This window comes from Phasianus colchicus, chromosome Z, assembly GCF_987193195.1.
Source record: "Phasianus colchicus chromosome Z, bPhaCol1.hap1.1, whole genome shotgun sequence".
NCBI lineage: Eukaryota > Metazoa > Chordata > Aves > Galliformes > Phasianidae > Phasianus > Phasianus colchicus.
The window spans coordinates 64,191,771-64,205,424 of record NC_143476.1 but is presented as its reverse complement, the minus strand read 5'-3'; the positions used below and the strand labels follow the sequence as shown (position 1 = coordinate 64,205,424).

Genomic DNA, 13,654 nt, shown 5'->3' with positions numbered 1-13,654 from the left:
ATGTCAGAGGATTACGATTTCCACTCAAAATTTGCATGATTTCAAGTAAATATATCTCTGAGGCTGGAAAACGGCTATTGTAATAGGAAAGTCACTAGTAGCAGAGAAACTTAAGGACTATTTTCGGTACAGTATTTAATACTACTATTTTTCAGGATAGCAAATGGTAACTTAAGAAATGGGGAACATGTCAGTTTTAAACAGTTTTGAAGTGGGATGTTCTTAATATACAGTGTTGCCACCTAATGGTACAGAGAGGTAGAATGAGTCTGAGAGGAAATAGACTTCCAAGTTACACTTTTTCAGAGGTTTCTCACTTAAAAAGGGAAAAGACCAATCTTTTGGCATTAAAAATATAATGTTGATGCCCCAAATGTTTGAATTTAGCATTCTAGAACATTATTTATTGCTTTTTCCATTGTGTAGCCATGTTTCTTTATGAAACTGTGAAACTGATGGTCTGCTTCGTGTTTCCTTCCGTGTATGAGAATCAAGAATCTCTTAGTACCACATTGTCAGTTTCTGTTTACCATTTATTGCTGTGTAAGCAAGAATTTTTTTTAATGCTGTAATACCTTAGCTTGATTGTCTCTTCACACACTGACTTCTGCATTCAATTAATTGCAAAAACAGAATGTACTGGTAAGAAGGATCAGCAACAGCAGCAAAATATGACAACTACAGATTATCATTTCCATGGGTTGCCATTATGCAAGATACAGTAAAAGAAGAGCTGTGATGGAGGATAATGGTCAATAAAAAGGAGAAAGAAGATTTACAAATATGAATATAGCCAGAGAATAGCTGTCACGTTCAAGGACTTGTAAGATAAAGTTTTATAATGAAATTAGGAAAGCAGATGTGAAAAATGTCTGGAAAGAAGGTTAATTCAAACAGCTAATGAAAGGACTTCTTATCTGCCCTGCATCATGTAGCTTAGCCCAGACTTCGTTTATTTTTGCCAAGTACTGGCAAACTGCACTTGGGTATGGAAAGGAGCTGTAACAGCCATCTAGCTACATAACCATAAAACACTTGGCTGAGAAAGGTTCGTTATCTAGCTGCCTTTAGTTGAGTCCTGAATTTGGAAAGATTCACTTAATAGAGAAAGCAAATATTCAACTACACTGATTTTGATACATTCTCTTTGATTTTAACTTTGAGCTTGATTCATCCCTTTAAAGATAGTGCTACCATTTAAAAATAATTTTCTTTTCTGTTGTGTTTGTGAACCTTATGCTTAGGGCATGGAGTATCTGGGTACAAAAAGATACGTTCACCGGGATTTAGCAACAAGAAATATCTTAGTGGAGAATGAGAACAGAGTTAAAATTGGAGATTTTGGATTGACTAAAGTCTTGCCACAAGATAAGGAGTACTACAAAGTGAAAGAACCTGGTGAAAGCCCTATATTTTGGTAAGTCTTCTCTCAGTATATGAAATCATGACATGTTTTCAGCTTTGTGGTTTCAGACAACTGTTTTACATATTGTGGAATTATGATATGCAATTTCCAAATCTGTTTTTAAAGCACTGTGAAAGTCACATGCATACAGAACATACAGAACAACATTGAGAATTCTTAACTTCATGCATATTTCCCTCTTCCCCCTTTCTACCCCCCCCCCCCCAAAAAAAAAAAAAAAAAAAATCCTGAAAAAATTGTAGTTAACAAATTAAATACTGCCTCAGGGAATGTATTCAGAGATGAAAGAAATCTAGAAAGCTTACTGACTAGTGGGTTTCTGTAAGTTTTGGATCCTTAAACAGAAATACATATCTTCTAGCTGAGATCTGTTGGGTGAACCATCTGTTGGCCAAGTGGAGTTAAATCACACAGACAAGTTAGCAAGGATAAAGTATTAGATTGAATGTTAAGGTGGGGCACATCCTGGAGGAGTGGGCTGCTCTAGCTCAGGTCCCCCCAGGTGGCAGCTCCCCAAGCCCTCCTGCCCCACCATAGGCTCCTTGCGCTGCAGCAATGGCCTGGGGCTGCTTCAGGGGCTTTTCATGGGCTTCAGCCTTCTTTAGTCACATACACTGCTACACCTTCGGCTCTTCTGTTAGGTGCATGTGGATATCTGCTCTGTATGGTGTTCATGGGCTGCAGGGGGACAGCCTACTCCACCATGGGCTGATCCTGAGCTGCCTGGAATTTCCCCATCTGGAGCACCTGTCATCCTTCTGCACTTTGGGTTCTGCAGGGCTGCTTCTCTCACACTTTTTTCATTCCCCTCACCCAGCTGCTGTTGTGCAGCAGTTTTTCCAGTAACATTCAGCATTGCTCATAGCTCAGCTCTAGCAGTGGCAGGTTCTTGCTGGAGCAGCTGGAGTTGGCTCTGATCTGCCATGGGGCAGCTGCTGGGCTCTGCTCACAGAGGCACCCCTGCAGTCTCTTGCTACCAAAAACTTGTCAGGTAAACCTGATACAGCTGCATTTGGAGTAGGTACTTCTGTGTATTCAAAATGCCACTTCATACTTGTGATTTTAGTGTATATAGCTGCCATAGGTGACCTTAAAATATAGTACTTAAGGGATAAATAAAATAATATAAAATGGTGTCAACAGTAGATGTTATTGATCTGAAAAAATTAAGCCCACAAATGCATGGGGCACAATTCAAAGCTTACTGAAAGTGGTGGAAATATACTTATTAGTTATAACTGTATTTATTTCCAGTCCTTACCATGTCAAAATCTTGTTTACCCTCACTAGATGCAGGAAAAATATCAGTTCTTACGTACCAGTTAACTACTATTATCAGAATACTTGTTCACTTTTACTAGTGAAGGTAGTGCCTATGAACAAAAGGTACTTTACTCGTGAAAAAAAGAGTCCTATTCAAAGAAATATCTTAAAGACTGGAAAGATGCAAGTGATGCAGAATTATATTATTTTACCATGTGTTGCAGGTATGCTCCAGAGTCTCTGACAGAAAGCAAATTTTCTGTGGCTTCAGATGTATGGAGTTTTGGTGTGGTCTTGTATGAACTCTTCACTTACATTGAAAAGAGCAAAAGTCCACCAGCTGTAAGTACTTGATTATTTTTTCCCAGAGATTTTTATTTGTTTATTAAAAAAAAAAATAAGTGTATGGATTTTTTTCTGTATTTAGATAGGTTGATATTTACTGAGCCTTTTCTGGAGCCTATTTTCGTGTTTGAGACAACATCCAAATGTTGCATGCTGAGAAGCATTAGCATCTAGGTGTAAAAAGCAAAGGCTATCTGGAAAATAGTCTGTTCAGAAAAGATTTGAAAATATCTAATTAGAGACTTATCTTTCTCATTCTTTATAGAGAGATCCCAGATGAAGCTGTTCCATTCTAATATTACAAGTATTTTTAATACTACCCCAAATCTAAGGCCCAGCCAAGCAAATACTTCAACCTTAAGTTGGTTTAAGTGAGGTAATTCTTAAAGTTACTTTGTCATCTTAGCAAAACCCAAGCTAATTAACCGAAGCTCAGAAAGGAAAGGGAGTTTTTCTTTTCATGCACAAGTGTCTTTAAAGACACACACTAAATGAAGGAAAGTACTACTTGTTTACTGCAGAACAGCTCTCCAGTTGGAAATGAAGTTCATAATGTTACTTTTACCTACAATTGCCCTGCAGGCATTACAGAGAAGTAACTTGAATGTTTACTAGAGCTGTCTTCACTGTCCACCAGTGTCTCAGTCCTGGCAAATGTAGTTCTGAGAGGTAAACAAAAATTGTAGGCAAAATATATTTGACAGACCTCTACATCAAAATCAGTAAAACTTAGTAATTTTATGCAATCTTAAAACCTTTCAAGGAATCACAGAACCACAGAATCATAGGATCGATCTGGTGATCACCTAGTTGCTACCGCTTGCTAAAGCACATTCACCAGAGTAGATTACACAGGCAAGAATCCTGGTCGGTTTTCACTTCTTCTGGAGAAGGAGACTCCACAACCTCTCCAGGCAGCCTGTTCTGTCACTCTCTTAGTAGTTGTTTCTCATGTTCAGTTAGAACTTCCTGGGTTGCCGTTTGTGTTCCTTGTCCTGTCACTGGGCACCAGTGAAAAGAGCCTGGCCCCACCCACTTAACTGCCTCCTATTAAATATTTACAAGCATTGACAAGATTCCCCCTCAGTCTTCTATTCTTCAGCCTTACAGTCCCAGATCTCTCAGCCTTTCCTCATAAGAGAGATGCTTCCAGCCCCTAATAATCTTTGTGGCTCTCGACTACACTCTGTCTAAAAGTTCCCCATCCCTCTTGAACTGAGGAGCCCAGAACTGGAACAGTACTTCAGGTTTAGGGCAGACTAGGAGTAGGGGGTTTGCCCTCCTTGACCTGCTGACTATACTCTTTAATGCATGCCAGGATACCATTGGCCTTCTTGGCTGCACTCTCTTGACTCGTGGGCAGCCTGCCATCCACCAGAATACCCAGGTCCTTCTTTGCAGAGCTCCTTTCCAGCAGCTCAAACCCTAATCTGTACTGACGCATGCAGTGGAGAAAAAAATTCTCAAAGCAGGGACAGCTTTCCTTGTCTGACACCAAACAATGCAGATATGTGGAGTTTTTCAAAAGGACTATGAAATGGAAAGTAATATAGTATGTCATGGAATATACTTTGAGTAAATAAGCATTTTGTGTATTCATGATTTCATGATCAGAGCCAGGCTGCTCTCTTGGTATGTATCAAGAAAAATTTATTTTTATCAATTTGACAAAGCAGCATGTCATCATCATTGTAACTGTTACCTGTATCACTGACTTTGGCATTTGCACATTCTACAAGCAGTTATTTCACATCTTCGTATTATCACCATTAAAGACATTTATGTAGCACTGGAAGAAAAACAATCCCTTTACGTTATGCTTAGAAATTATTTTCCATTAATAACATTTCCTCATTTACTTTAGATCACTGGCAATCTGAGAGAATTTTTTATGTCTACTTTCAGGGTTATGTTGATTTTTGGCTAGCAAGACTTATTTATTTGCTTATTTTTAACTGAGTTTAATTATGCTATCGTTTCTAGCCTCTAATTGTTGATTAATCCAGTTCATCTTTCTTATGCATTTCATAATGTTATTATATATAACAACATATATATATATATATATAACATTTTGTAATGCTATTATTTGCTTTTTGCTTGACAGGTGTTTTTCAAAGCATCCAAATTTTAACATTTCAGGGATCTCTTTAGAATTAGCAGTAAGATTTGATCTTTTAAAACTGGATAATCATCAGATTATGGTTCATAACATAAAACAAGATTTTAAATCATATATCTATAATCCTAGTTCCCCCTTGCTCCCCCAAGAATGAATGGTGATTGTTGATATATTATCAGAAATTGTCATTTATAATTTTATCTTTGCTATTTAATATGCTATTCATAGAATTTCTGAGATTTGTCTTATAAAGAGTAAAGAGGGTAATGATTTTACAGCATATTTTTTTCCCTTTCAAATCTTTTTTATGATACCTGGCCTTCTATTTCAGGAATTCATGCGCATGATTGGTAATGATAAACAAGGGCAGATGATTGTATTTCATTTGATAGAGCTTTTGAAGAACAATGGACGACTTCCAAGACCAGATGGATGTCCTGATGAGGTGAAGTATTATTATAGTAATATATTACTGTAGTCTTAAAGGTGCACAGTAAGCGTGACTATATAGTAAATGCAAACCTCATGTTTCCTTCTTTGTGGATTATGGAAGAATTTATACAGCCTGAATTGTTGTGCTGTTATTTTATCAGTTATATGATGGTATAATCACATTTGGTTTTATGATACTTTAGATTATACTTGCTCAAGAGCCTATAATGTAGTCTTTCTGAATATGTGAAATAGGACTATTATGACTATTACACTGGAGCACTGGGGCTTCTGTTTAAAAAATGTAAATTTAATAAGACAGTGAAATTTAGTGTATGGAATTTGTTTCATAAAAGACTCATAAACTTTCTTGCTCAAAACTGTATTGTAAATTTTCTGATGTTTAGGAGAGAAACTTTAGTATCTACCTAGGGTTCAATTAATCATATTTAATTCTGAGACTTAAAAAACGCTTTATTATTTCCCTCTCTTGCTCTTCCTTCCTCAAACATAGAAATACTTACATATGTTTATCATGTGTATTATTAATCATCAAGCATTCTTGGACAGGTGCTACATGCAGGTTGTGCATGCAGTGAAGTATATGAATTGGATTTTATCTGTTCATGGCCTTTGGATTTGTATTCATGCTTGATCTGGTATATGCCTCCAAAACAATCTTGAGAGTATGTTAATCCAAGTTGTTTAATTTGCTAATACTCCAGGTGTTTTAAAAATATTCCCTTACTATTTCTAAGCCTTTTACTTCACTATTCTTTTGAGGAGGGTGCACTTCAACTTGAGTCAAATTGATAGGGCTGGGTAAGTCAGTAAGGAAGGAATGTAACTAAAATAGATACACTATTTTTTTTTTTTCCTGTAACTTCTAGTCTGGATAGATATCTCTTTATCAGACACACTTGGCAATAATTGCTGAAATAATTCCTACAAAACTGCAGATAGGAGAGACCAAGGTGGAGAGATCTAGCAGAGAAGAGAACGAATGATACAGATGGGGCAGGGAAACCATTGCACATATGCTTATGAGTACAACAGTTGTTGAATCACGAAGGTTTGAAGATTTCATAGATAATCTGGATGTCCTATGAATATGATAGTACTACATCTGTTTTATTGAAACATTAAGTTCTGTTGTCTGACTTCAGCTAACAAAGCAAGATGGCAATGCCTCTCTTTTGTTAGAAACTATGATCATCCCATTTTGATCCTAAAAGGCCACAGATCTTGAAACCTTCTAGATGTTCATAGCTTACAGGCTGCTTTAGACTCAGGTCAATGTGAGAATTTCAGATTTGCTGAAAAGTGGAGAATTGAAAGCTACTTTTGTCTCGAGATTTTCATATAGTTGTTAAGCAGAAATTTTTGGAAGAATGAGAATCTGTTTACAATCTGGGTTAAATTAGTGAAAAGAATACAAATGAAGAGAATGTTGTAGGACTATTGTTCTGTAATCAGATACCAGGTGCATGTTTGGAGAAAGAGAAGCGTGGCTAAATGTCTTTCAGAATACACGTATTTTCAAAAAACAATTTTTGATCTGTTTTTAATATTATTGGGTTCAGTTTGCTTTTGTGTCATCTTACAAACTTTGAAAATTAAATCAGTCAATTTCTATAATAACTAGAAGAGAGAAAATCTCCATAAAGGCCTTTTGCTGTCCTTAAGCAAGGAGATTGATGACTATTACTAAAATCTTGCTATACTATTGTGTCACTGTTGCGTGGAAGAATGCAGTTAAGTTGGATAGTCTTTGCACTTAACTAACTATCTGTACTATCTATTTACATAATATTTATTTTCTTTGTTTTTCCCCCAGATTTATGCTATCATGAAAGAATGTTGGAACAATAATGTTACTCAGCGGCCCACCTTTAGGGATCTTGCTCAGCGAGTGGATCAAATAAGGGACAACATGGGTGGATGAGGAAACTGTCCCTGCTTAAGAGCATATATTAGGATGCAGAACAAAACGTACTTGGTTTGCTGTGTATGTATAATTGACATATTTGCACATGTGCATCTTTGCTAGGAGTAAAATCTGCATGGCAAGTATCTTATGAATCTGCAAACTTGAGGAATCCTGCTGGTTTTCTTGATCAGGATATATTTGTTACTATGAGAACATGTTGAAATTCTCAATTCGGAAAGAAATTATTTTTCTAAATTGAATAATATAATATACGGTCGGTCTACAACACCATTATTTGCCTTATTTGGCAATGCAAAAAAGAGGTGACAAAATATGGTGAGATTAAGAAATGATAAGACTATTTCCCTGTTGAAATGGAGATACATAGAAAAGACATGTAGTCTTTCCACTGTGAATATATAGTGAGTGACTGCACACCATGTTTTTTTGTGTTGCACAAGGGCTTTGTTTTGTTAATGTGCTTTTGTAACTTTTCACTGTTGCTGCAGAAGTGGCTTCTCTGTATATCAAAATGGAATTGGTTATGTAATCCACAACTTTTAATGTGCCTGTTTGAATCAATGATCAGTCAGCAGTATATGCAAAGAAACATAGGCTATGTGATATACTGTAAGTATTTCTAGGGGAAGAAAAAGGAAGTGAATCGTTTGTAATTTGGACAGTCAGATAACTCACCTGTGTGAGAATTGTAATTTAAAATGGAAAAAAAAACTTAATTTTTTTTTTCATATTCTTTTCCTGTAAGCATTAGATTCCCTTTACATGTTTGAGGATACAGTGATAGCAAGTAGAACTGAAGACACTTTGTATAAGACTGTCCTCAGATTGTTTCTGAATATGAAAAAGCCAAACGTACTGCTTCTGAATGTTGCTCTTTTACTCTTTCCAGCTTTGTATTTTTTATGCTGTCCTCAGTGTACCTGTAAATTGGAAACTTCCTAAAAACAGAATTAAAAATATAGAAAATGCCCTTCAATTCCTTGCTTTGTTATGATCATGATCTTGTATGTTCCTTCCAGTACGCTAAAAAGAAGGTTTATTGCTCAGTGTATGATGTGGTCAGTCACTACTCAAAGTCATTGAGTTGACTTTGGGCCAATTCATTTTAAAAATCTTTTTTTTTTTTTCCTGTTTTAAGACCTAGCCTGTGACCATTTGGAAGGAGGAAAGTATAAGTGCAGTTGCTTCACATTTAGCTAAAGGCAAGAACATGATCCTAGTTAATGAGAACTGGAAGGAGGTCGAAGTTACCTGAACAGATTACTATGTGTAATTCCACTTCTGAAGCAAATCTAACAAATTTGTGGACAAGGCAACTAATAGGTTTTGCCTCCAAGCATGAAACTTGAGAATAATCTTGTATCTTAAAGCAGAGAAGGTTTCAGGTTTTTGTTTATTTAAATTCAAATGATCTGGTTATTTTTACATATTCTTAGATGTTGTTTGTAAAGTACAATGCTTGTTGTTCTTGAACTTTTGCTGAGGTTCAATTAAGGCTACAAAAGCTCACAAACCCTTAAAATCCATACATGTATTTAAAGTGAAATGTTCGTTTTTGAAATTTGTGGCAGTGAATTTGTGGAATAGAAGGAATACTTTGTTGTGAGGCCTCATTAAATTCATGATTAATTACATCTATTTACTCAGAAGCTTAAGTGACTATAATTAAAAAGTAGGAATTTCTTGCTCAGTGTAACATAGTGCCAGTATAGCAATGTTTTGTACCACTGTGATCTTTCTTTCCCACAATTGCTCATTCAAAATTGTGATTTTATAATATGGGAGATTGCTAAGTAGGGATGGTAGCATCAGCCCTCTTTCTGCCCCTTGCATTTAATAAAAATTTTGTTGGGTTTTCTTCCTATGAAACTCTTTCACAGAACCGTCAAACTGATTTTTGCCAGCAGTTTACAAGCTGCAAAGAACTTTAGAGTACTCCTATATATGTGTTTTCTCTGTTTCTGTATGCTGCTTTTAAGACAATGTAGAAGTTTCAGGCAAGGAACACCTTTGCATTTGTACTCAGTTACGTGTACGTGTTTTTTGTAGCAAAAGAAGATAAAGCTTTAAAGCATCGAAGCAGCATTTTAGCTGGGGGTAATGTATGCAGGAACCATGTAAAATTTGCAGTGTGTGGCAATTGATAGCTAACTAGTTTCCAATATATAGTAGACTAAACATAATTTATGTAAAAATCTCAGGGAAGTTTGTGTAATGCAATGAAGAGATCTTCCAGTCTGCTATTTTTTCAAGTGAATAAAAAGTCTTGCTTGTTCTACTACCGTATAATTGATTACATAGTCTGTTTGATTGCTTAAATATAGTGTGGAATGCAAGGATAGTTTTTTAAGTTTTGTGGACTTTTTACTTCAGTACTTTATAATTTTTAGAGAAAGCCATATCCTTACACTGCAGTATAATTTTGTGCTGTTGGTCAGGAGCATATGTAATCAATTGTACCAAGTCGGTCTGTGCAAAGGGCTTGATCATCCAGGATAAGTATTCTTAACTGGATGAATAGGACCAAGTAGTGCTTAAGACTCAGGGGATGTGTGTGATCATCTGCAGTGTCAATGTTTAGGTCTTGGAGCAGACAGAATCATGGTTTTCTCAAAAAGCTGTAAAGGATGTAAATGCAATGATTTGTTGAATTTGCTAATGCCATGTGTAGTATCCTTTTTTTAAAAATAAAATGAAATTAAAAAAAAAAAAACACACAAAAACCCACAAAAACTGCATTTCAAGAGCAAATCTATTGTAGATTTGTAGAATGCCATATTTTTATATAGTATTTTTATTAACAGAATCATATTTTTATTTTTGAAACTTTATTCAGTTGGCATTGCATTTGTCACACTTTAGTGTAGTCAATATGCCACCCAAAATGCTGTGATTTATTGTAGAAGTGCTGTTTTTATGCATACATGACTGCTGCTATGACGTAGAATTAAGATACTAACTACCGCTTTGCACTTGTTTTAAGTGAAAGGATTTTCCTGTAAGTGCACAGTGTATCTTAAAAAAAAAAAAAAAAAAAAAAAAAGTCTACAAGCATTGTCTAATGTAATATAACATTGGTTTGTTACCCATCAGTATAAATAGCCTAAGCTTCAAAATCCATTTTTAAACATGCACCACAACCTTGCAACAGTCATGTAATAAGCCTGAGGAGGAACAGATTTTCAAGAAAAGAAGCCCAAACTTTGTCAAGTCGTATTATTGATTAAAAGCTTCCATTGTTGAGATAATTACATACAGACAATACTATTAAAAAGATGTTAAATTATTTGTATTAGTTTTAGAAACCAAGTCTTTAATTGTTGTGTTTGCTTGAGATATGGCCAACTGTATTGAAATGTTTGAGAAAAGATGTTACTGCATGAAGTATAAAGAAATGTTACTTTTGTGTAAAGAAAGCAAACTTTTCAGGAATGTATGAGCGCATAAAGCTGGAGGATAGACTCTGAGAGCAGGAGTGGAACACAGAACTACAGGAGGACTTTTGGAAAAGGCTGTTGTTAAACAGTGAAGAAGCATTCTGAAATGCACAGCAATTTACAAAAATACTGATAATGTCTACTGAAAATGCCATATCATTACAAATGTGCTAATGTATTTCTGAACTGTGTGTTGTCTGCCTTAAATCTAAAATTCTTAGAGACCTAATCCTGAGTGAAAAATGCAAGAATGACCATACCAAAAGAAACTGCTTAAAATTGTTCAGTGCCGGACAGCAATCTTAAAAAGTGTTTAAGTTTTTTTTTCCTGAATCTTGCTTTTTAAATAAGAGGTTTACAATACTTTATATTAAAGTAGAAAAAGTCCCTTTGGGGGAATGGAGAAGAAAACTCATGTTACTTGTAGTTGGACTGCAAATATTTGGATACATGGCTTGTTGGAGAGAACATGAAGGGGGATATTTTCTAGAAAACTATGTATTAATAACTGAAACTTATCTGTGCATTTCTTTTGAGTTTGGTTAGTAAAAAATAAAATAACTGAACACAATGAATGGCACGTGCCTGCCAAAGTTTTCTTTTATGCAATGCCTAGAAGTATTTTTTGGTGTTGAAGTTGCTGGTGAAGAAGACTGCTCTGTTTTAAGGTGAACTGCAGTGTATACAACTTTGTGACCTTCCTGGGGTAGCTATATGTAGTGTTTTCCCTTTTTCTAAGGAACTCTTTTATCCCAAAATAAAGGCTGACTTTGGGTGCTCCCTGAAGTTAAGATTGACTTCACTAGCTTAATATGAAGTTGGTCATTTGGGAATGAAGAAGCACTTCCCTTTACTGTCAGTATTTACAGAGAGGCTCTGACAGACTGCCTGTTAACTAGAGTGCAGTTCTTTGCAATTCCTAATGCAAGCAAACCTGGGTGCAAAAACAGAAATGAACATGTGATTTTTTTGTTACTTTATCATAGGATTTCCTCTAATTTTTATTTTCTTAAATATATAAAGATTATCGCCACTTTGAACAGAATTGATGCAAATGGATTTTTTAATTTATTTTAGGGGGGAGGGGAGTGGGGTTTTTTGTTTAGTTGATTTGTGTTGATTTTGTTTTGTTTTGCATTTTGAGAAGTGCAATAGCAAAACACAAAATATATATATAAGTACACAGTCAGATATAAGATAGTATACTGTGGTGGATATAATTACCTAGTTCAGTTACCGCTTCCAACACATACAGGTGTCTTATCCAGTGAAGTGTTTGAGCTACCTTTGAGGTGACGCTGACTCTGAGTCAGGATTTAAAAAAAAAAAAAAAAAAAGGGTGAGGGGGAAGAGAGGAAAACCAGGCACTTTGGTGCTTGCTGTTGTGGCCTTGTCCTATACAGATCTCTTGCTGCATGGGATCCGCCTGTGCAATGCAGTGGATGTGACAACCAAGTGTATGCAACGGAATTCTCCATGAGCCCTCAGCAGCATGCTGTGGCTGCAGTGCAGGTCAGAATGAGGGCTTAATTTCTTGCAATGCTTTCACAGGGCTGAACAACTCCACCATTAAGGGCCAAACAGCTTGGAATTCCACTGATAACTGAAGCCCTAAATGGGGTAACAAGGGAAGAGAATCTGAGGAGAATTTTCATAGGGAAAGAACACCAAATTTGTTCTTCAGATGTCAATTTAATCAAACCAACATACTCACGTTTCCAAATTTAAGGTGTATTTTAGGCTGATGAATGGGGAAATTGAAGGAGATGATCACAGTCAACTCCTTTTATCACACCACAAGCCACAAGAAAGTATCTGGAATTAATTGCATTCTGATACTTAGAAAGTTACCACTAAACAAACCAGTGTTTGTGGAGGTGGTTGTTCATTTGTTTGTTTGTAAATTCTTTCCCACCCCTATCAAAATTACTTCTGATTGTTGTTGTTCAGTATGCTGCAGGAACATTCTATCTGTTAGGATTCTATAACTTCTACAGGAAATCTGTTTCAGTTATTCATTTTCCATTCTCTTAAGTATTTATCCTGATTCTAAAACACCTTTAGTTGCTTTTTTTTTGTGCCATGTTGTGTAAGATTTTTGTCATTACTGCTGCCTTTACATGTCTGAGGATCTCTGCATGTTTTTGCCTCAATCTTCTTTTCTCTGTGTAAAACAACAGCTGTTTCTACATTGTTTCTCTGTTAAAATGCATTTTCTTAGTCTTTGATTTTGCTACTGTTTGGCAGACTACCTCTTTCCAATATGTGATGTTCAGAAATGGACATGGTACTTGCTTATTTGTTATGCAGAGGAGTTGTGTCACTAAGAGATAAAATTGTCATATGTCCCATTTGCCTGTTTTTGCAACAATATGGTGCTGTTGCCTCATTCTGATATCATCCATAAAACCAGACTCATTTCTATAGCCAGAAATGGCTTGTATTTATGCTATTATTTCTAAATGTAGGATGCTTTCCCTAATTTTTGAAGACCAGTCTGAACTCTTTATCTCCTAAGATAATTCCAGTCCCTTCTTTCTAAATGCCATCTGTAAATGGTTCTGTATCTTTTCTTGAATTCTTTGTGCATCTTTACAGGCTCCCTTCTTACAAGCAATTAATGAAAATGTCAGGTAGTACAGACTTAGAAGAAGATGATCTGAAGTCATTTTCATATG

General features: G+C 35.8%; 1 protein-coding gene across 14 annotated transcripts in view; it reads left to right on the top strand.

The window, feature by feature from the left end:
- Nucleotides 1–11,550, top strand: part of JAK2 (Janus kinase 2) — an 87,295-nt gene extending 75,745 nt beyond the window's left edge. For all 14 annotated transcript variants that reach the window (XM_031606142.2, XM_031606146.2, XM_031606152.2 and 11 more), the window contains 4 exons: nucleotides 1,245–1,417; nucleotides 2,914–3,031; nucleotides 5,488–5,601; nucleotides 7,426–11,550. In XM_031606142.2, coding sequence (XP_031462002.1) covers nucleotides 1,245–1,417; nucleotides 2,914–3,031; nucleotides 5,488–5,601; nucleotides 7,426–7,533 — 513 coding nt within the window. In that variant the 3' untranslated portion in view covers nucleotides 7,534–11,550. The remainder of the gene's footprint in view (nucleotides 1–1,244; nucleotides 1,418–2,913; nucleotides 3,032–5,487; nucleotides 5,602–7,425) is intronic.
- Nucleotides 11,551–13,654: the final 2,104 nt, after the last annotated feature.